The 19,213-nt window shown below is 63.6% G+C and overlaps 2 protein-coding genes across 5 annotated transcripts in view; one reads left to right on the top strand and one right to left on the bottom strand.

Annotated features, from left to right (window-relative positions):
• SGSM3 (small G protein signaling modulator 3) overlaps window positions 1–8,581 on the top strand; it is a 47,576-nt gene extending 38,995 nt beyond the window's left edge. Inside the window, exons 4-22 of the mRNA XM_044229287.1 lie at window positions 331–397; window positions 2,323–2,531; window positions 2,631–2,738; window positions 3,297–3,440; window positions 3,702–3,897; window positions 4,285–4,430; window positions 4,673–4,897; window positions 5,281–5,335; window positions 5,545–5,672; window positions 5,785–5,940; window positions 6,078–6,132; window positions 6,323–6,372; window positions 6,509–6,661; window positions 6,817–6,887; window positions 7,000–7,048; window positions 7,126–7,211; window positions 7,850–7,972; window positions 8,084–8,144; window positions 8,405–8,581. Coding sequence (XP_044085222.1) covers window positions 331–397; window positions 2,323–2,531; window positions 2,631–2,738; window positions 3,297–3,440; window positions 3,702–3,897; window positions 4,285–4,430; window positions 4,673–4,897; window positions 5,281–5,335; window positions 5,545–5,672; window positions 5,785–5,940; window positions 6,078–6,132; window positions 6,323–6,372; window positions 6,509–6,661; window positions 6,817–6,887; window positions 7,000–7,048; window positions 7,126–7,211; window positions 7,850–7,972; window positions 8,084–8,144; window positions 8,405–8,485 — 2,163 coding nt within the window. The 3' untranslated portion in view covers window positions 8,486–8,581. The remainder of the gene's footprint in view (window positions 1–330; window positions 398–2,322; window positions 2,532–2,630; window positions 2,739–3,296; window positions 3,441–3,701; window positions 3,898–4,284; window positions 4,431–4,672; window positions 4,898–5,280; window positions 5,336–5,544; window positions 5,673–5,784; window positions 5,941–6,077; window positions 6,133–6,322; window positions 6,373–6,508; window positions 6,662–6,816; window positions 6,888–6,999; window positions 7,049–7,125; window positions 7,212–7,849; window positions 7,973–8,083; window positions 8,145–8,404) is intronic.
• Window positions 8,582–9,113: 532 nt separating this feature from the next.
• MRTFA (myocardin related transcription factor A) overlaps window positions 9,114–19,213 on the bottom strand; it is a 97,618-nt gene continuing 87,518 nt past the window's right edge. For 3 of the 4 annotated variants that reach the window (XM_044229283.1, XM_044229286.1, XM_044229285.1), the window contains exons 8-13: window positions 17,811–18,064; window positions 17,468–17,639; window positions 15,352–16,356; window positions 14,324–14,485; window positions 13,940–14,000; window positions 9,114–10,608 (exon numbers count right to left, since the gene is read on the bottom strand). In XM_044229283.1, the coding sequence (XP_044085218.1) occupies window positions 10,094–10,608; window positions 13,940–14,000; window positions 14,324–14,485; window positions 15,352–16,356; window positions 17,468–17,639; window positions 17,811–18,064 (2,169 nt within the window). In that variant the 3' untranslated portion in view covers window positions 9,114–10,093. The remainder of the gene's footprint in view (window positions 10,609–13,939; window positions 14,001–14,323; window positions 14,486–15,351; window positions 16,357–17,467; window positions 17,640–17,810; window positions 18,065–19,213) is intronic. The other variant, XM_044229284.1, reaches the window with a different exon arrangement.

Below are 19,213 nucleotides of genomic sequence, written 5' to 3'. Positions count from 1 at the left end.
GAATTAGTCATTAGGTTGGAGGAAGAGTATTAGGCACTGTGTGCTCAGTATATTATCGAGACACAGAAATGCATAAAATCTCCTCTTTCTTATCTTGATTTTATTATCTTTGACCTCTGAGGATAGCAAGGAAAATGCTGGGCCAGTCCAAGGAGGTGGCGGCCCCTGCAGCTGAGTGATGACCCAGAGGCTTCAAGGAAGGGGTAGCCTTTGATCCGAGTCTTGAAGGCTGGTGGGATTTCAGCAGGCAGCAGTGTGGGGGGCACCTTCCAGAATCGGTGGTCCCGGACTGGTGGCCACACAACTGACTCTTCCTAATCCTGCTTCTAGAAGGAAGAGTCAGTGGAACAGCCAGAGTTCTGCTACGATGAGTTCGGTTTCCGCGTGGACAAGGAAGGTAAGATGGAGCCCCTGGTGTGTAATCCTGCTGCTCTCCGTGGGGAGGACTCTGGTGACTCTGCCTCGTGCCGCTGTGACCTGGGCTCTGGGGGTCTCATCTGCTCCTGAACTGACCTAACAGTATCCCCCTCAGAGCAGCTCTAAATGTATGGAAGCCTCCGAATTAGGTAAATTTTATTGATCTACTGAATTAGGTAAATTTTATTGATCTTCATAGGACAATAATAGCAATAGTTTTATTGTAGTGAAGTTGAAAAATACAGAAAATACAAATTAACCCATTATCCCATAACCTAAAGATAACTGCAGACATTTCACTTTGTTCCTTTCTTGGCGGTGTGTGTGCGCGCGTGCATGTGTACTTCTCATAACATGTTACCTACATGTTTTTCTACAGCTCTTCTGTCTCTTAATGTTATTTACCATGAGCATTTCTTCTGTCAGTTAAGACCTCTTTAAAGCTTAGTTTTCAGTGGCTGCATAATATGCCATTACAATGCATTGGTCATAATGTTTTGTAACGACTCTTCTCTGACTGGGCCTCCGGGCCATTTCCGTTGTTTTCTACTCTAAATACACCTGCTGGTTTCCACACGGGCTGTCAGGAAGGCTGCCTGCCAGAACCCGGGACAGCCCGTCACGGGGATACAACTATGACTAGAAGATTCCAGTGGGCTGAAGCTGGTCCTCTTCAGGTCACGCTTAGTCCAATTCTGACAGAAGTTTTCCTTAATCTTTGGTTTGTAGGCGGGTACTTGGAAGTTAAAAAGCTGGGCCTGTGAGAAACACAGGGAACTCTCTGGCATAATGGAAATATTCTCTATCTTGATGGGGATGACATTTAGACATTTATTTACTGATAGTCACCAGAGCGTACAGTTAAAATTTGTGCATTTTATTGCATGTAAATTCACTGAAGGTGAAGTTTGGCCAAGTTGAGGCTGAGGGCGTGGCTGTCGGACGAGTGAGGACGTGGGAGGCTACCGCGCTCTGAGGCCGCCTGGTGGGCGCAGGAGCTGTGGGCCGCGTTCGTGCCAGCACTTCGGGGACTGCCTGCGGCTTGTCCGCTCTGCCCTGCTGCATCCCCCGTGCCTCGAACAAACCTTAAAGTGGTCTTGGTCTTCTGGAATTCCCGGGCAGTGAACAGATACATGCCGGCAGCAAGAAGGGCCGTGACGAAACCGGGAGCTGTGCAGAAGGGGGGTGGGCTGTGTGCGAGGGGATAGAAGGGAAGGCCTCTCCCGGGAGCCATGGGACGGAGACTAGGACGAAGCGAGGCGGGGAGCACAGCTCGGGGAGAATAACCCATGCCCAGGCCCCGGGGTGGGAGTGGGTTTGGCGAGGCACAGCTGGAGCCCGGGCAGCGAGGGGAGAGCCGGTGGCGGACGGAGGGGCGGGGCTGAGAGCCCGCGGTGGCGGGTCGTGCGGCCTCTCGTCGGTGAGCCCGGGACGCCGGGCTGTGTCTGAGCGCGAGCGCTTCCTGCCGGCTGAACGCCTTCGGGGAGGCACGGGTGCAGACGAGGGTGAGAAGGCTGGACGGTGACCCCGGTGGAAGCTGATGGCTTCGTCAGGGGCTGTAGTGGGAGGTGGGAAGAGCAGGGAGAATCTGCCAACAGGACTTTGCTGGGGGATGAATGTGGGGGAAAGCGGAGGAGCAGCCAGGGGCGCTTCGGAGCTCGCAGCGCGAGCAGCTGGAGATGGAGGTGGGTCTGCGGACCTGGGAGGGACCGGGCCGGCCAGCTTTGGGGCCGAAACTCAGGAGCTCGCGTTCGCTCATTGGTCTGCCTGTGGGACGTGCGGCCGGAGCCAGGGGACGCTGTCGGAAACGTGGCTCTGGATCTCAGTGGGGAGACCTGGGCACTGGACGCAAAGGCCACAGCCCGCCCCTGCTCACCGCTGCCTCTCCCGGCTCTTTCCGGGCAGATGGCGCCGACCTCGGTCCCAGCAAGCTGCCGGGGGCGGCTCTGTTGGAGGACCCCCCGCAGAGGCTGCGGTGGCAGGCCCACCTGGAGTTCACCCACAACCACGACGTGGGGGACCTCACCTGGGACAAGATCGCCGTGTCTCTGCCCCGCTCGGAGAAGCTTCGCTCCCTGGTGCTGGCCGGCATCCCACACAGCATGAGGCCGCAGGTGAAGCAGGGAGGGACCCGCTGAGGGCCCGCATCGGGGAAGCGGGGGGGGGGGGGGGCGCAGACGTCCCACCGAAGCTCATGCTGCCTCCCGCTGCAGCTGTGGATGCGGCTCTCTGGGGCCCTGCAGAAGAAGCGGAGCTCCGAGCTGTCCTACCGAGAGATGGTGAAGAACAGCTCCAATGACGAGACCATTGCTGCCAAACAGGTGAGGCTGGGCCAGCACCAGGGGACCCTCAGAAAGAACTTTCTGGTCAGAAACTGTGTGGGCCTGCAGGAAGGCGGTGAGCTGCCTGGGGTTATCGGAACCTGCCCTTGTTGGTCTCTTGGATCACGCCTGTACTTCCTGGGTCCTCCGTAGGCAACAGGGACAATTGTCAAAAAGACCAGCCCTGGGTGCACATGAGGATCACCTGGACATTTAAAATACCCATTTCCAGGCCTCATTCCAGAGATCATAAATTCTGTAGCTCTGCTTTGAGGCCCAGGGAGCTGGAATTTTCTTTTCCTAAGTGACCCCTGGTGAATCTGGTGGCATCCGCTACACACTAGCCAAGCTCTAATCCTGAAGACAGGTCAACTTGGACCCAGAGTTTAGGAATCCTCATTCCTGGGTGAAAGGCCTGCCTGGGGTTTGTTCCGCACAGGGGCTCCCCAGCCTCCCTCACAGGGGTGCCTTAAGATGTCTTCAGCGTGGAGGGCGGTGTGCGCCTCCAGGCGTGCAGCTGTGTCTCACAGGGGCTCTTTGTGGGTGGGCCGCTGGCAGATTGAGAAGGACCTGCTCCGCACCATGCCCAGCAACGCCTGCTTCGCCAACGTGAGCAGCATTGGGGTGCCCCGCCTGCGCAGGGTTCTCCGAGCCCTGGCCTGGCTCTACCCAGAGATCGGCTACTGCCAGGGCACAGGCATGGTGAGCACAGCCCAGAAGGGCCAGGGGGTGTCCCCAGGGGTGTTGGCCAGGCCCCTGCAGGTGAACAGTGCCATCCAGGGCAGTAGGGTGGGCGGTGGGGCTAGGAGCTGAAACCCCACGGTGGGCTGGGGCTGCCACATGCGTTGGTTCCACCCGAGAAGAGCCCGCATCTGGGATGTGACCTCCGGGGCGGGGGCGGGGACCTCTTCTAATTCACATGGAGATCTGGGTACAAGCCCCTTGTCCTCCTGCTCTGGCCAGGTGGCTGCCTGCCTCCTTCTGTTCCTGGAGGAGGAGGACGCTTTCTGGATGATGTGTGCCATCACTGAGGACCTGCTCCCTGCGTCCTACTTCAGCACCACTCTGCTGGGCGTCCAGACCGACCAGCGGGTCCTGCGCCATCTCATTGTGCAGTACCTGCCCCGCTTGGACAAGCTGCTCCAGGAGCACGACATTGGTGAGGGGCCAGTACCCACCCTCTTCTTTGGAGTCAGGGGTCCTGTGACTGTGGCTCAGACGCTGCAGATCTGAGGCCTCCGGACCCGGCCGGCAGGGGACCGGGTAGCTGGCCGTGTTGGGAGAAAGAAAGGAGCTCACCTGACAAGGGCCAGGCCCTGAACACAGCAGCACACGGAGTCTTTGTGGTGCTCTTGTGCTCTGATGCTCCCTGACAGCCTGTCGCCCTTCCTCTTGGAGAAGGCAAGGCCACTTGCTGCTTTTTGGGAGCAAGCTTTCTCCCCAGCTTGTGGACCTGGGGAATGCCCCCTCCCCTTCAGGCTGCCCCATGCTGGTTGTCCCTGGTTCCAGCCACGGAGGACACAGAGGCTTTGGTCTGTGTCCACAGAGCTGTCCCTGATCACACTGCACTGGTTCCTCACGGCCTTCGCCAGCGTGGTGCACATCAGGGTGCTGCTGCGCCTCTGGGACCTGTTTTTCTACGAGGGCTCCCTGGTGCTCTTCCAGACCACGCTGGGCATGCTGCGGCTCAAGGTGCTGCCGGAGCCCTGTCCTGCCTGGGGCCCCTCCTCTGGGGGGCTGCCGTGGGGTTTCGCCTTCAGCATCGTGTGGCCTGACCACTGGCCCCTCCTGGGAGGCCCACGATGTGGTGGGGTCCCCCAGGGCCCGGAAGTCCTTGTGTCAGCTTGGTCATTGGGAAGGTCACCGGGGCCGCTTGCAGGCCTGGCATCTGGCAGTGACGGCCCCTCCTGTCCTCCTTCCCTTGCATGGCCCAGGAAGAGGAGCTGATCCAGTCGGAGAACTCGGCCTCCATCTTCAACACACTGTCAGACATACCTTCACAGATTGAGGACGCGGAGCTGCTGCTGGGGGAGGCCATGCGGCTGGCCGGCTCCCTCACGGATGTGGCCGTGGAGACGCAGCGTCGCAAGCACCTGGCTTACCTCATTGCAGATCAGGGTCAGCTCCTGGGGACCAGTGCCACCACCAACCTCTCGCAGGTAGGCCCGTGAGGGAGGAGTCCCCACCTCACCCACAGGGTAGGGGTCCCTGAGGAAGCCCTGAGAGAGGCTGCGGGGAACCCACCAGCCTTTCCTGCTCTGCTGCCCCCTCCCTAGCCTGGCCTCTGGGGGCCCGGCCAGACCACAGCTGTGCCAGGACCCGCCGCCTGGGCCTCTGTGCATCTCCGCTGTGACCTGACCTGTGTGGGCGTAGGACACACCTGGCTATGAACTGACCACATTTCTGATGCTTGGAGCTGGCCGTGGCCATTTCAGATGAGGTGGCGTGCGACCCTGGCCCCGGGAGGAGCTCTGCTAGTTCCCTCCAGTGCTGGGGCACCCGCCACCCCACCCGGCTACCCCCGACTGCTCCCACCCTGCAGGTTGTGCGTCGCAGGACCCAGCGGAGGAAGTCCGGCATCACCTCCCTGCTCTTCGGTGAGAACTGCTGCGGGAGCTGGTTCCAGGCTGGGTTCAGTGGCTCCTTCCCTCCCAGGGACCAGAGTGCTCCCCACCCCAGTCGGTGGGATGGGAGCGTAAACTGGGGACATCCATCCTCAGACCCCTGCATGGACCCGCAGCTTACTTGGAGCTGTAGGGGGAGGCTGGCGGGGGCCACGCCTGCCATAGTTCTCTGGGGCTTCCAGGGGAGGACGACCTGGAGGCGCTCAAGGCCAAGAACATCAAGCAGACGGAACTGGTAGCTGACCTCCGGGAAGCCATCCTGCGCGTCGCACGCCATTTCCAGTGCACAGACCCCAAAAACTGTAGTGTGGTGAGTTGTGGGCTCCACGTGGGGGCTCTGGCTCCCCAGCCTCATTCTGAGGTGCCAAGGCCCCGGCAAGGAGGCACCTCCCCCTTAGCAGGCCTCTCTGCTATTCGGGCAGGAGCTGAGCCCGGACTACAGCATGGAGAGCCACCAGCGGGACCACGAGAACTACGTGGCGTGCTCACGCGGCCACCGGCGCCGGGCCAAGGCCCTGCTGGACTTCGAGCGACACGATGACGACGAGCTGGGCTTCCGCAAGAATGACATCATCACGGTGTGTGGGGCGTGGGGAGCAGGAGCCCCTGGGCTGTCCCCCGCCCCCGGCTGAGGGTGCAGCTGTATGGCTGCGGGCCCCGGGCCTGGGCAACCAAAGCTCTGCTTCCTCCTCTTCTCCGCCGGCCGAACATGCAGATCATCTCTCAAAAGGACGAGCACTGCTGGGTCGGGGAGCTGAACGGCCTGAGAGGTGAGGCCTCCGTGTGCAGGAGGGGCGGGCTGGGCAGGGACCCCACGAGCCGGGCCGCCCTCCCCGCCACCTCTGGCCCCAGCAGGAGCTGCCCTCTCTCGGCCGGCCAGCCTGCCCTTAGGCCCTTACGCCACGGGAGGTGTGGGGACGCCGGCCGGCCGCTTCTCACGGGGACTTGCTTCTCCCACAGGCTGGTTTCCAGCCAAGTTTGTGGAAGTCCTGGATGAACGGAGTAAAGAGGTGAGGGGGTGCACGAGGCTTGGCTGCCCGTGGGAGCTGCTGCTGCCTGACCTTGGCACGTGCTGTCTTGGGACAGTGGCTGTGGGGATGGGGAGGGGGTGGCTGGCACCTCTCAGACCCTGTCCCCCACCGTCAGTACTCCATCGCGGGGGATGATGCTGTGACAGAAGGCGTCACGGACCTTGTACGCGGGACCCTGTGCCCAGCTCTCAAGGCCCTGTTTGAACATGGGCTGAAGAAGCCGTCCCTGCTCGGGGGCGCCTGCCACCCGTGGCTGTTTATTGAGGAGGTCAGTGGATGGCCGGACCCCAGCCCCCACCATCCTTCTCCTTGAGCCCCCGGGCCCTCTAGAGCTGGCGGGGGTGGCAGGGTGCACTCAGCTGGACCTTGTGGCTTGGACCCAGTGCCTTCCCTGGTGTCCCTTACACTCACCTTGCCCCCCAGGCAGCAGGCCGGGAGGTAGAGAGAGACTTTGACTCGGTGTATTCACGCCTGGTGCTGTGTAAGACGTACAGGTAACGGGCCCCGTCCCCTACCCCGTGGCCCCCTGGCGGTCCCCGTGCGTGGAGGGCACAGCCCGGGCCACGCATCCTAGGGCAGCGCCGGCAGCTGCAGTCCCTCCCTCAGGTTGGATGAAGATGGCAAAGTCCTGACCCCGGAGGAGCTGCTCTACCGGGTAAGCGGGGTGCTGGGTGGGACCGGCCGTCTGGGTTGGCAGCTGGAGCCCCCCGAGTGACAGCCGTGCCCTCTCAGGCTGTGCAGTCTGTGAACGTGACCCATGATGCCGCACACGCACAAATGGACGTCAAGCTCCGGTCCCTTATCTGCGTGGGGCTCAAGTGAGTATCTCTGCCCACTGTGGGCCAGTGACGGTCCAGTCCGACGAGCGGCAGCCTGGGCTGTGGCTCTGGGGGGCAGCGGGGTGCCCGTGAGGTGCCCCCCAGAGCCACAGGACCTGGAAAGACAAGGCAGCAAGGGTGACTCCCAAAGGCCTTTCTCTAGTACTCGACCGGCCGCTGTTCTGTGGGCCGGGGAAGCCACTCACAGGTTTTGTGCCCGGAGAGGGGGGCACCTGCCTGAAGGGAGCTTGGGCATTTGAGGCCCAGACCCAGGCCAGCGTCAGTGCTTCCTGCGTGTGGCTCCCCGCGGAGGGGGGACGGCCTCCGGGGAGACGAGCTCAGAATGTGGCTGTGGGCGTCACTCCTGGCCCGACCAGCAGGGCTGAGGTCCCTGTGTGCAGCAGGTGGCGGCCGAGTGTCAGAGGAAAGAGCTGGGATGGGACCGAGGGGCACGGGGGTGGGGGGATGTGGGGGGCCGTGGGGACAGCGGGCCCAAGAGTCTTCCAGAGGACCGAACCCGGAGCCACCCCCTCTGCAGAGACCTGGCTGAGAGGGAAGGCGCGGTCCGCTGAGGTGTCGCAGAGGGGAGGGAAGGGCTGGGGCGGGCGGGGCGGCCCACTCTTGCCCCCTGTCCCCAGCGAGCAGGTGTTGCACCTGTGGCTGGAGGTGCTGTGCTCCAGCCTGCCGACCGTGGAGAAGTGGTACCAGCCCTGGTCCTTCCTGCGCAGCCCCGGCTGGGTCCAGATCAAGTGCGAGCTCCGGTGAGTGCCCTGCCAGGCCGCGGGAGCCCCTGCCCCGTGCTCCGGGGTGGGGCTGGTGGGGGCAGAGCTGACCTGAGCGCCACCGACGGCCTCCCCGCTCCCTTCCTCCAGCGTCCTCTGCTGCTTCGCCTTCAGCCTCTCCCAGGACTGGGAGCTTCCTGTGAAGAGAGAGGTGTGTGCGCTTGGGGTTGCTTCTCGGCCCCCCAGCCCGCCGTCCCCCTGTGGGGTCTGCCTGGGGCGGGGCAGGCCAGGCGTCTCGTGGCCGATCACCCCAGACCCTAGGTGGGTGGCCGAGGCAGGGCCTGGGGGGGCGGACCCCGAGTGCCGGCATCCTATGGTCCCTGAGCCCCTCTGGCCCCCCGCCCCCTTGGGTTCCCTCGCTGTGGGCTCCCGCACCCCTGCCGCGCGCGCAGAGGCTGTCCCTGTGTGCAGGAGGAGAAGCAGCCACTGAAGGAGGGTGTTCAGGACATGCTGGTGAAGCACCACCTCTTCAGCTGGGACATAGACGGGTGACGCTCTTCCTCCAGCGGCCTCGTCAAGCCCGGGCTTCCCCCACCCCGTTGGCTCCCGAGCAGCCCCTTCCTCAAGCAAGAAGAGAACAGCACGGTCCTGGCCGGCCTTGGGCCTGCTTGGGGATGGGGTCCAAGGCGGCCCGGGCCCACTCCGGGCTGTGGGGGTGAAGGGGAGGCGACCCTGGAGCTCTGGCCAGGCACCGCGGCACGGTGAGCGGGGACCCCACCTGGGACGCGCGGAGTGGCCCCAGAGGCCAGCGGGTGGCAGGAGCAGAAGGTGGGGTTGAGTGGGCTCCTCCCAGCGCCTAGGGGAGTGCTCGGCCCGGGTCTCTGTAGAGACCCCGGCCCCAGTTTCAGAGTTTGTACCAACCAGAAACCGTGGGAGGAGGTGGACAGCCATCTCGGTTTTGTCCGCTTTTGCTCAGGAAGGGGATGGGGTGGCTCAGGGCTCCTTGGTCTCTCTGGTTTGTCAATAAATTATGTCCTTGGGAAAGCATCTCCCGTCTTCTGTCCAGCTAGGGCCATAGAGCTGTGTGTCCCAGGTTCTGTCCTTCCCGGAATGGTCTAGAAAGCCTAGGACCCAGCCATACCACCCGCCTTTTCTGTGGATTGAACAAAATGGACCCAAATCAGTGTTTTTTAATTTTATTTTAAAAAGTCCACACAGCTTCCCAACCTCTGTCCCAGCCCTGGTTTGGGGCTCCATCCCTAATCCCGTTAGTGACAGTGACCCGCCAGAAGGGAGGCTGGGCCCTAGGGCAAGAGGAGGCCGCAGCTTAAGGGCCGCCGGCCCTCCGATCCCAGGGCCACGGTGGCTGCAGTGAGGCAGCGGGACGGAATGTGGGTGGGTGGCCAGGAAGCACCTCTGTCCTCGTGGCACTAGTACGGAGCAGGACACAGGCGGGGCACAGGCCGTGGCAGGGTGTCTGCATGTCAAACACGCGTGACGGGGCTGAGGTAAGCTGCGTCCAACGCAAGGAGCGGTGGTCTGCAGGCCCTTCTGTATGGTGCACAGGACGGGAGGGAGCGCCAAGGCCCCCCCAGCCCCCAGGAGAGACGGACAGGAACGGATGGCGGTGGGGGGTAGCGCGGTATGTACACCTGCCCAGGAGCCGCCCGCCACCAGCCGCTGAGGGATACACTACACCAAGACACTAAGATGGCAAGGGGCTCCCCTCCCAGGAAGCCCGGGACCCTGGGGTTGGCATCACGGAGAGCGGGGACGTAGAGGCCCAGCTCGTTTCTTCCCTCACAGGGAAGAGGGGAGAGAAGGAAGGAAACCCACCCCGGGCCTCACGGGCCCGAGCACACGGTGGCCGGACCGCACCTCCGGCCTCACAGGAGGTCGGCGGAATGGCCCTGGCCTGTCCCGGCCGCCTGACCGCAGGCCGACCCCAGAGCTGGTCCCGGGCGGCTTCCCTCCCTGCTGAGCCCAGCCAGGCGGCGGCTCGACCTGCTCCAGCCTCCCGGGGAGGGGAAAGCAGGGCTCGTGATTGTCGGGACTCGTGACCACGTACAGGCGGGATCGGGCCGAGGGAGTGGGGCTCCCAGGAGTTCCCGAGGCTCCCCAACTTCCAGCCCCTCCCGGCCCGGCCCCGCAGCCCGAGAGCTACAAGCAGGAATCCCAGTGGAGCTGCAAGTCGTGACCGTCGAGGAAGTCCGTGGAGAAGAGGCTGGGCGCGGTGGTGCCGAGCGGGGCCAGGCTGAGCACGGGGCCGCCCGACGACAGCTCCAGCCAGTCCATGCTGTCCAGGTGGCCGTCGGCCAGGTCCAGGCCCACACCGCTGGGCTCAGGGGCAAAGTGCAATTCCGAGGTGTCCATGGGAGAGGGGGGGTGGTCCAGGATGGCAGAGCTGCTCAGCATCTGGCTGTGGAGGTCGTCGATGAGGGAGAGGGGCTCTGGCCCCTCGTGCCCGCCCGTCAGCAGGGGCAGCCCCGTGCTGCTCTCCAGGAAGTCCTCCAGGCGCCCAGGGAGGGCGGGTGAGCCCGAGGGAGGAGGCGGCGGCGCCTGGGGGAGCTCGGCAGAGGGCGGGGATGGTGTGGCCAGGGGCGACCCGCAGGTTGAGGGGGGCTTCTCTTTCCCTGATAGGGAGGGTGGTGGCTCCTTGAAATCTGCTGAGATTTCTGGCAAACGAGAAAGTGAATGTGTGTCAGGAACCAGGCCGGAATAGGACTGGGGCTGGCCCTACTTCACTTCACATACAAAACGCGAACTCCAAATGGGTCAAAGATCTAAATTCAGGAGCTGAAACTATGAAACTCTTAGAGGAAAACGGGAAATCTTCATTGGATTTGGTAATGATTTCTTGGTTACGACACCAAAACACAACAACAAAAACATTAATTGGACCATACAAAAATTTCTAAGTTTTATGCACCAAAGGATGCCATCAAGAGCAAGACAACCCGCGGAGAGGGAGGAAATGTCTGCACACCACGAATCTGGTGGTTCATGCCCAGACTAAAGGGCTACAGCTCAACAACAAAACCAAACCGGAGAAGGACGCCACCATTTCTCCAAAGATCTGCAAACCCCTAAGGCCAGAAGATGCTCGACCTCGTTAGTCCTTAGGGAAATGCAAATCAAACCCACAAACGAGGAGACCCCTCCCCACACCCAGTAGGGCGGCTTTTTTAGCCATCGGTGATAACAGTTACTGATAATAGTATCGATAATAGTATTGGTAATCGTGCCTGTGAGGACGTAGAGAGATGTGAGCCCTCGCGCACGGCTGGTGTGAACACGGCGCAGCTGCCGCGGACGTGCAGCGTTCACAGCAGCGTTAGGTGCAACGGCCCCAGGGAAAACCCGAGTGTCCCTCGCGGGGGAGCAGATCAGCACAAGGTGTTCTGTCCCTACAGTGGGATCTCATGTGACCATAAAAAGGCAGGAAACTCCCGACACCTGCCACAACACGGATGAACCTTAAGCATGCTGTGCTCTGTGAAGCACGCCAGAAACCGAAGGACACAACGGGATTCCACTGAGCGGCGGATTCCGAGCAGGAAGTACGACAGGTTCCCTGGGGCTGGGGAGGGGAGGCGGGGCGCTCCTGCCTAACACGACCCAAGTGTCAGTCCAGGATGATGGAAACGTTCCACTGACAGATGGTGGTGACGGCTGTACCACACTGGATGTATGTAATGCTACTGAATTAAAATGGCAAATTTTCTGGGCGCCTGGGTGGCTCAGTGGGTTAAGCCGCTGCCTTCGGCTCAGGTCATGATCTCAGGGTCCTGGGATCAAGTCCCGCATCGGGCTCTCTGCTCAGCAGGGAGCCTGCTTCCCTCTCTCTCTGCCTGCCTCTCCATCTACTTGTGATTTTTCTCTGTCAAATAAATAAATAAAATCTTTAAAAAAAAAAAAAAGTCAAATTTTCTGTGTATTTAACCACAATAAAAAAAAGTAACGCAGAAGCAAACCAGGCTTGCTCCCTCCCTGGCCCTCTCCTGCCTCTCACTCTCCTCCCAACCCAGCCGGAGATGCCTGCCCGTCTCCCCACGCCGATCTCCCCACGCTCAGTCTCCCCAGATGCCCACGCAAGTGCCTTCTCAGGGCCTTGGTGCCTCCTCTCTGGCCAGTTCCGTGTTCGTTCCTTAGGGGGCGGGCAGCACCCCCAGCTCCCTTTCTCTGCTCCGTCTTCAGGGCTGGCGCTCCAGGCCCGGCGTGCTGGCCTGCTCCCTCTCTGCTTCTGGCGTCACCTTTTTCCCCCAAGAAGCCCGAGCGCTCGCAGTTTGGGTTCCTGTCCGGACACCGGGAACTCCCCAAGTCTGCTCCCAGGCCTCTCTCCCCGGCTCCAGACTAGCCTTTGGGGCTGCCCGCGAGCACCGCCGGCCCAGCAGCCTCAGTGCCCGCCTGCGCTTGTTAGAAATGGGCCTCGGGCCCCACTGCAGACTCTAGAATGCGAGGAGCCTCCGTAAGGTCAGAATCCGTGACGCTGGGAGTAACATCAACTCTTCAACTCTGGGGGATTTCTTTTTTGCGATAAAACTCACCATTTTACTTATTTAAAAATCTTTAAAAAATAAACGATCCCTACACCCTACAAGGGGTTCGAACTCAGAATCCTAATCTCAAGAGTCGCATGGTGCCCATAAAGTTCACCATTCTGAAGCCGCAGTTGCACGCCCGAGCTCTCGCTTAATCCGTACCGTCTCGCGAACCCCGTCCCTACCGCCTGCAGCCGGGCACTCCGAGAACTTGCACACGCGCTCTGCCTCCTTGGCCGCTGCCACCTATGAACTCCCCCCAGCTCCTACCAGACGCCGAGCCCCCCGACCTGCCCTCTGCCCTCCCTGCACGCAGGGAGCCCCTCCGTCAGCATGCGAACAGGCCGGCTCCTTGGTCCCTTGGCAGGAAACGCTGTGCAGAGAGCTCTCCGGGCTTGCTGGCTCCTACAGCCCCAGGCCCTTACCCACGGTCCCACGGCAGCAGGCTGAGGTCACTTCTCCCCCGGCTGCCCCTTGACAGCCCCGGACTTTAGGACTTCACGGTCTCGAGGGCACCCTCCCACTCTGTCCACTGCGGAGCGTCGTCTGCTTGTGCCCCGGGACTATGCCTCATCCTCCCCAATCTCACCCAAGCTCATGGCTCCAAATGTCACTCTAGATGCCAACAACTGCCCCGCTTGCCTTCATGTGACGCCCCTGCTGGGCGGTCTCAGGACACATCAGCCCGAGGCTGCACGGGCGCACCCCCAGTGCACGCCCTGGGGCGCCCCGGGGCGGTCTTAACAGCCGCATCGGGGCAATTCAGGCTAAGCCCCTGGTGACCTCCATGGCTGCCCTCCTGCTGTCTCGCCACATCACACGCCTGGTCCAGAAGGAAACTGACGGGCTCTCTGAGGTACACCGAGACTCCGGTCCTTCTCCGCCTCCTGCTACGGCTGGCCCAGGCCCCCTGGATCCCCAGAGCTGCCTCCTGGCTCCTCCCCTTCCGCCTGAACCACCCGCGACTTCTCTCCCTCCTGTGCCCGTGCCACTCCGCCAGCATTCCTGGCCCCCCAGGTGCCCCCCAGGGAGCTCGACGAGGTCAACTCAAATGCCCCCGCACACCTAAGACCCTCCGCGCTCCCTTCCCAGCTTTCTGTAGTTACTCCCCACACACGGCATAAGCTACTTGTCTACTACGCATTTCCTCACACAACTGTGCAAAGGCAAACACCTGTTTTGCACATCGTTAACCCCCAGGCTGCGGGCACGGGGCCCACCACGCAGGCGCTGCTGGGTAGAGCAATCCCTGCCGGGGGGCCGCACCCCAACCGCTGCTCTTGTCCAAGCCCTGGAGACGGTGTACGTCTCAGCTGCTGCTACGTCCAAAGGACAAGACCCGTGGGCCCCTGACGCGTTCCGTGACGGAACAGAAACCAACACACCGAGCAGCCAGGGCTGAATGCAACCCACGGAACAAGGAGGAGGTTGGCTGGGGAGTCGGCGCAGGGAGGCCAGGCTTTACCTCCGCTCTGAATAAGAATGTCAAACAGGTCGTCCATCTGCTGGCTGGAGGAACCGTTCTCCTGCAGAACAGAGGGGGAAGAAAGGTGAAAATCTAGAACAGGAGGCCCCCAGCCAGGCTCAGGGCAGAGCCCCTCACTTGCATCCTGGAGCTGAGAGCCGGACCCGCAGAGCCCACCGGCGGGCTCGTGAGGGCTCCCAGAGCTCGCTCCTCGGTCGGGCCAGGCTCTGGCCCATCTGCCCGTAATGCCCCCTCCACCCGCCCGGCCTGGCAAGGCCTCCTCTGCCCCCGTTTTCCAGCTGGCTTGGTGGGGGTAGGGGGGTTGGGGGAGCCCAGCCCAGCAGCCTAGGCGAACGCCCCCCCGCCGGCCAGGCCTCAGTCTACCTTCTTCACCTGCTGTCTGGGCTGCTGGCTCACGGCTTCCTCATAGCCAGGCGGCTCCTTCTTCAGCAGCAAGGCAGGAGTCCCAAAGAGGGGCTGTGATGGCTGCTCTAGGTCCATTTGGGCGGGCGGGCCAGGGGCTGGAGAACCAGGCTGGGACGAGGGCTGGACGGGAGAACGGGGAGAGAACCGGTGGTGGGGATGAGGGAAGCAGGCCCGGGGCCCAGCACGTTCCAGGAAGGCAAGGCGGGAGGCGCCCAGCTTCTGGGCCAGGACAACCAGCTGCGGCACTGGCTTTTGGGAAGCTTCCATGGAAGCCACTGAGGAAGAAGGGGTCCGGGCTGGGGGAGGCCCTGCCGACCGCGGACGCTGTAGAGGACAGGGCCGGCATGTGGCTGCCTGGGTTTGGTACAAGGCACATGGGACAGGGAGGGGCGCTGGGTCCACTGTCCCGTCCCCACCCTTCCTGCTGGAGGCTGCTCAAGGGCCATGGTCTCCCATCCTGAGGTGCCCAGTTCCCGTCACAAGTCCACTGTCCCCTCCTCCAGCCCCGAGCTCTGCAGGGCTGAGAGGCCACACGAAGCCTAAAGTAGCCTCACCTCTGGCCCAGGCTGGGCAGAGGGGCTGGGCTGAGAGGGTGGCAGCAGCAGGGAGTCAACTGCCAATGACGGCTGGGCTGGGGACAGCTGGCCTCTCCCCGCCCCTCATGGGGCCTGGCCCACCCCCACGGTGCGAAGGCAGGCCTGGGTGGCGGCTGCTGGGGGGCCCTCCGCCCGGGCACAGAGACGGGCAGACCCCGATGGCTCCGCCTCACGAGCGCGGGGCCTCTGGCGGCTCCCTCCATCCTCCCGACTCTTAGCACGTCCCCTGGTCGCACGGGGATGGCAAGCGCTCACGCCGGAGGACTGAGTGGAAGGGGACGGAAGCGAGCACAACCTGCCCAGCCATGGGGCTGCCCAGTCGACGGGGCTGTCACCCTCAGTGTCCTCACGCTCCCCTGCGGCCGCTGCCCCCCCCCCCCACCCAGGTACCTGCTGGGGGCTCCCGCTGGCCAGGCCGGGGCTGTCCGCGTTCTTATTGGTCACGGTGAGGACAAGGTGGGTCCCTGCGGAGTCAGTGATGAGGGTTGGAGGCGGGACCCCCTCTATGAGGCCGGGGCCCTGGGGGCCCAGAAGCAGCTGCGGAGCGGGGGCTGGCTCGGGCTCTGGCGGCGCGGCTTCCTGCTTCACTACCACGGCCGGGGGCGCCGGGGGACAAGTGTCTGCGTGGTGGGCAGCGGGGGCCGCCAGGCTGGGGCTGAAGGGGTGAACGGGCCCCGGGGGCTGCCGGCTCAGCTGGCAGCTGGAGAAGCTGTTCTCCTGCTTGACGGGGGCGCCCCGCGGGCTGGGGGCCGGGGCCGGCTGCTGGGCCCGCTTCTCCTGCTCCAGCTGCAGCCGCAGCCACTCCACGAGCTGCTGCTTCTGGCGCAGCATGCGCGTCAGCTCCTCGATCTGCTTGTCCTTCTCCTGCAGCATCTGGTCCTTGTCCCGGCCCTCGAGCTCGGCCCGCACCCCGGGGCTCAGGCAGCAGGAGCCGGCCCGGGGACTCTCCTCCTTCACGAGGATCTGCAGCGGCGAGGCCTGCAGGGTGAGCTGGGTCAGCGGCGAGGTCACCATCTCGCCGAAGGCATCCCCGGGCGTGGAGTTCTCGTCGCCGGTGCTGAGCAGGGAGCGCTCCGAGGGGGTGGGAGACACGGGGGGCGTGGAGCCCGTGCTGCCGAACTTCACCACGCCGTTGCCGGTCACCGTGGCCACCACCACCTCGGCTGGGGCCAGGCCTGTGGCCACCAGGGCAGGCCCCGTGCTTAGGCGGGCAGCCGGGAAGGCGACCACCACCTCCCCAGCCTTGGGCAGGATGGAGGGGGTGGCAGGGCCCTTGGGGGCTCCCGGGGCAGGGCCGACTTGCTCCTGGTATGCGCGCAGACGCTCGATCAGGTCCGTCTTGGTGCCTGAGACGGGCAGCGACCGCAGCTTTAGCTCCTGCTTCAGCTCCGCCACCTGCAAGGGGCGAGAGTCAGGGGGGCAGGGCGACAGGGACCACTGGGTCTAGGCAGGAGGGCAGCCCCGGGGGGTGGGACGTGTGCACCCCGAGCCCGGCCTCCTCCCTCTCCCCGTCCTCACCACAGGAGGGGCCTGCCTGGAATGCCTGCCCCCCGGTCCCCCACCCCGCTCTGGGCATGACATAGCCTCAGCTGTCCCCAGCCCCAGCACGACAACTGGTGCTCGAGTACTTAAATACTTAATTGAATCACCTGGATTTTACGGATGAGAAACCCAAACTCGCAAAAGTCAAAGAATTTCAGGACCCCCACTAGCGAGCAGCGGAGCCGGACATTAGCCCCAGTCTGATGGGCTCTGAAGCCGCACCCGGCCACCAGCACAGGGGCTGCGCCTTGCTGGGGTCGGAGCCTGACTCAGCGGGGGTCGGTCTGCTCCGGAGCACAAACACTCCAGGGAGAACATGCTCTCTTCCACCTTCTGCCTGGGGCAGAAAAAACAGGCCACGCGCCAGACAGGACCCACCCTCCAAGGCCACAGGTCCTGAGCAGGGTCCGTGCCCCAAGAATGGGCCATTCTTTTCCCGAGGAGATGCAGCAGATTCAGTGGGCGTTAGCGGACGGAGTGGAAATGGAAAAGTTTGGGGAGCCGAAGCGGACAGCCCCAAGTGTGACTCCTGACCACCGCCAGCCAAGCTCTGCGACCTCAGGCAAGCCCCTCGGCCCTCAACACTCCGCCTGCTCGCCCTTCAGCAGGGGCGACACTCCTGTGTCTATGCTGCACAGCAGACACCAAGGAAGACAAGCCGTACAGACGAGGTCGGTGGGCCCCAAGGCCCGAGGCGCTGGCTGCACGATTGATGGTACCGACCACCATGACAAGGCAGGCGTCGTGGAGGAGGGGCCGGGCAAGCCACGGAGCAGGCTCCAGCGGCCTCTGCTGGAGGAGACCAGAGTCTGGAGCTCGGCTCTGCCTCCCATGGCCGTGGGCCTGGCGCCGGCCGCTCTCCCTACGGACAAACACTGGGCCGGGCCCGTGGAGATGAGGCTGCTGGCGGCCCCCGCGGGAAGGGGACGCGGGAAGGGGACGCGGGAAGAGGGTGCCCATCTACCTTCATGTCGTCCAGGTTGGCGGGCAGGGCTCCCGGCTTGCCGCTCAGCGAGGCGCTGTTCTGCCGCGCCAGCCCGCCGGGCCCCGGAGCACCTGAGCTGGAGCCGCTACTGGGAGCTGAGAGGCTGCGTATTGGGGGGGCCCCGGCGCTTCCGGGGGCCTCGCCGGCTGGCCTGCAAAGAGAAGGCAGGCGTGAGCCCCGGCCGGCAGCGCTCTCGGGGAAGAGAGGGGCGCGGGGCAGGCGGATTCAGACCAAAGGGCCCTTAAAGATCTGGGCTTCACCCGCCCGGGCCTGGCACCGGCCGCTCAGGGCGCCTCCGGGCGGGCGCGGCGGGGGCGCGTACTTGGGCGGTGCGGGCAGGATGGTCTGGTAGTTGTAGTGCTGCTGCTGCTGCTGGTTGAGGATCTGCAGCTGCAGGAAGAGCTGCTGCTGCTGCAGGATCCGCGCGTAGGACGAGTCCATGGGGGGCGCCCCCTTGTCCTGCTTCTGGTCCGGGGGGATGTACTGGTGGTACTTGAGCTTCTTCACCTTTGGCTTCAGCTCCTTGGCTTTCTTGCTGCGCTGCGACTTCTCGCTGGCAGACTTGGGTTGGCTTTGCTGGGGACACAGAAGACGGGGGGCGGGGGGGGGAGCGGCGCCATCAGGGAGCAGTGAGGGGCTTCTCAGAAGGCCCCCGACCTCTGCCCAGCTCGGTGCCGCTCTCCGCTCCCGGGCGGCTCCTCCAGCAGCAGCGGCCTCGTCAGCGCCCACAGGCGTGCCAGGGATGGGGGGTGTGCAGCTTAAGGGGGGGGGGGGCGCCATGCGCAGCCCCACTGACTTAAAAGAGCCTCTAGCCCGGAGAGAAAAATCGAGCAAATGCCACTGTGACCATGGCCTGGAGCAAAGTGTGGACAGGACGAGGCAGCAGCAGCCGGCTGGCGGGATCCTGCCCTCCGCAGCGGCAGCTCAGGGCGCAGGGCGCTGGGGGGTGCCGCGCCGCAGAGGCCAAGGCGTTACTCGGAACAGAGGAAGGGTCCATGATCTAGTCACACCAGTCTCTCAAACACGCAGTGCTCAAAGAAGGGCACCAGTTGTGTGACAAGAGCAGAGTTGGGGACGGATTCTGGGGGCAAACACTCTGACCTCGGTGGCCAACCATGAACACACCAGAGAGGCCGAGAAGGGCCGTGATGAAGGACGGCCTGGGCACTGGGACCCCAGCGCGGCTCACTGCCTCCTCTGGGACGGGGGAGCCACAAAACCTGAAGTTTCCTGCCAGCAGCAGGGCCTCAGGGCCTCGCAGAGATGGTGCAAACAGGGAAGGCCTGGGGGTGGGGGCGCCACCCAGAGGGGCACCAGGGAGCCCCACAAACACAGAGGCAGCAGCCGGAGGCCCCCGGGAGGGCTTGGCTCCAGCAAGGGAAGGGGAACCAGGACGGCTCCCAGGCTGCGAGCAGCCACAGAAGAGGCGCACGGCTGGCTGGAGACCCCCAGCCGGGCCAGGGTCTGTGCGGGGGGCCAAGTCCCAGAGACCCTGGAGGCAGGCGGCAGGCGGCGGGGGGCGGGCGGCGGGGGCGGGGGGCCCTGGGCCTTGGTGCTGCTGCACTTAATTCACCTCAGTGCCCGACACAGTGTCCCCCCCACGAAGGTGGCCTCTCACGGGCTGGTGGTGAGCCCTGCCCCTCAGACGTGTTCTCTTAGACCTTGGAGAATAAAAAATGCCCAGGGGCACCTGGCTCCCTCCGATCTTGGAGTTCAAAGTTCAAG

This window comes from Neovison vison, chromosome 12, assembly GCF_020171115.1.
Source record: "Neovison vison isolate M4711 chromosome 12, ASM_NN_V1, whole genome shotgun sequence".
NCBI lineage: Eukaryota > Metazoa > Chordata > Mammalia > Carnivora > Mustelidae > Neogale > Neogale vison.
Note: the sequence above shows the minus strand (reverse complement) of the source record. Positions and strands in the feature narration are given on the sequence as shown.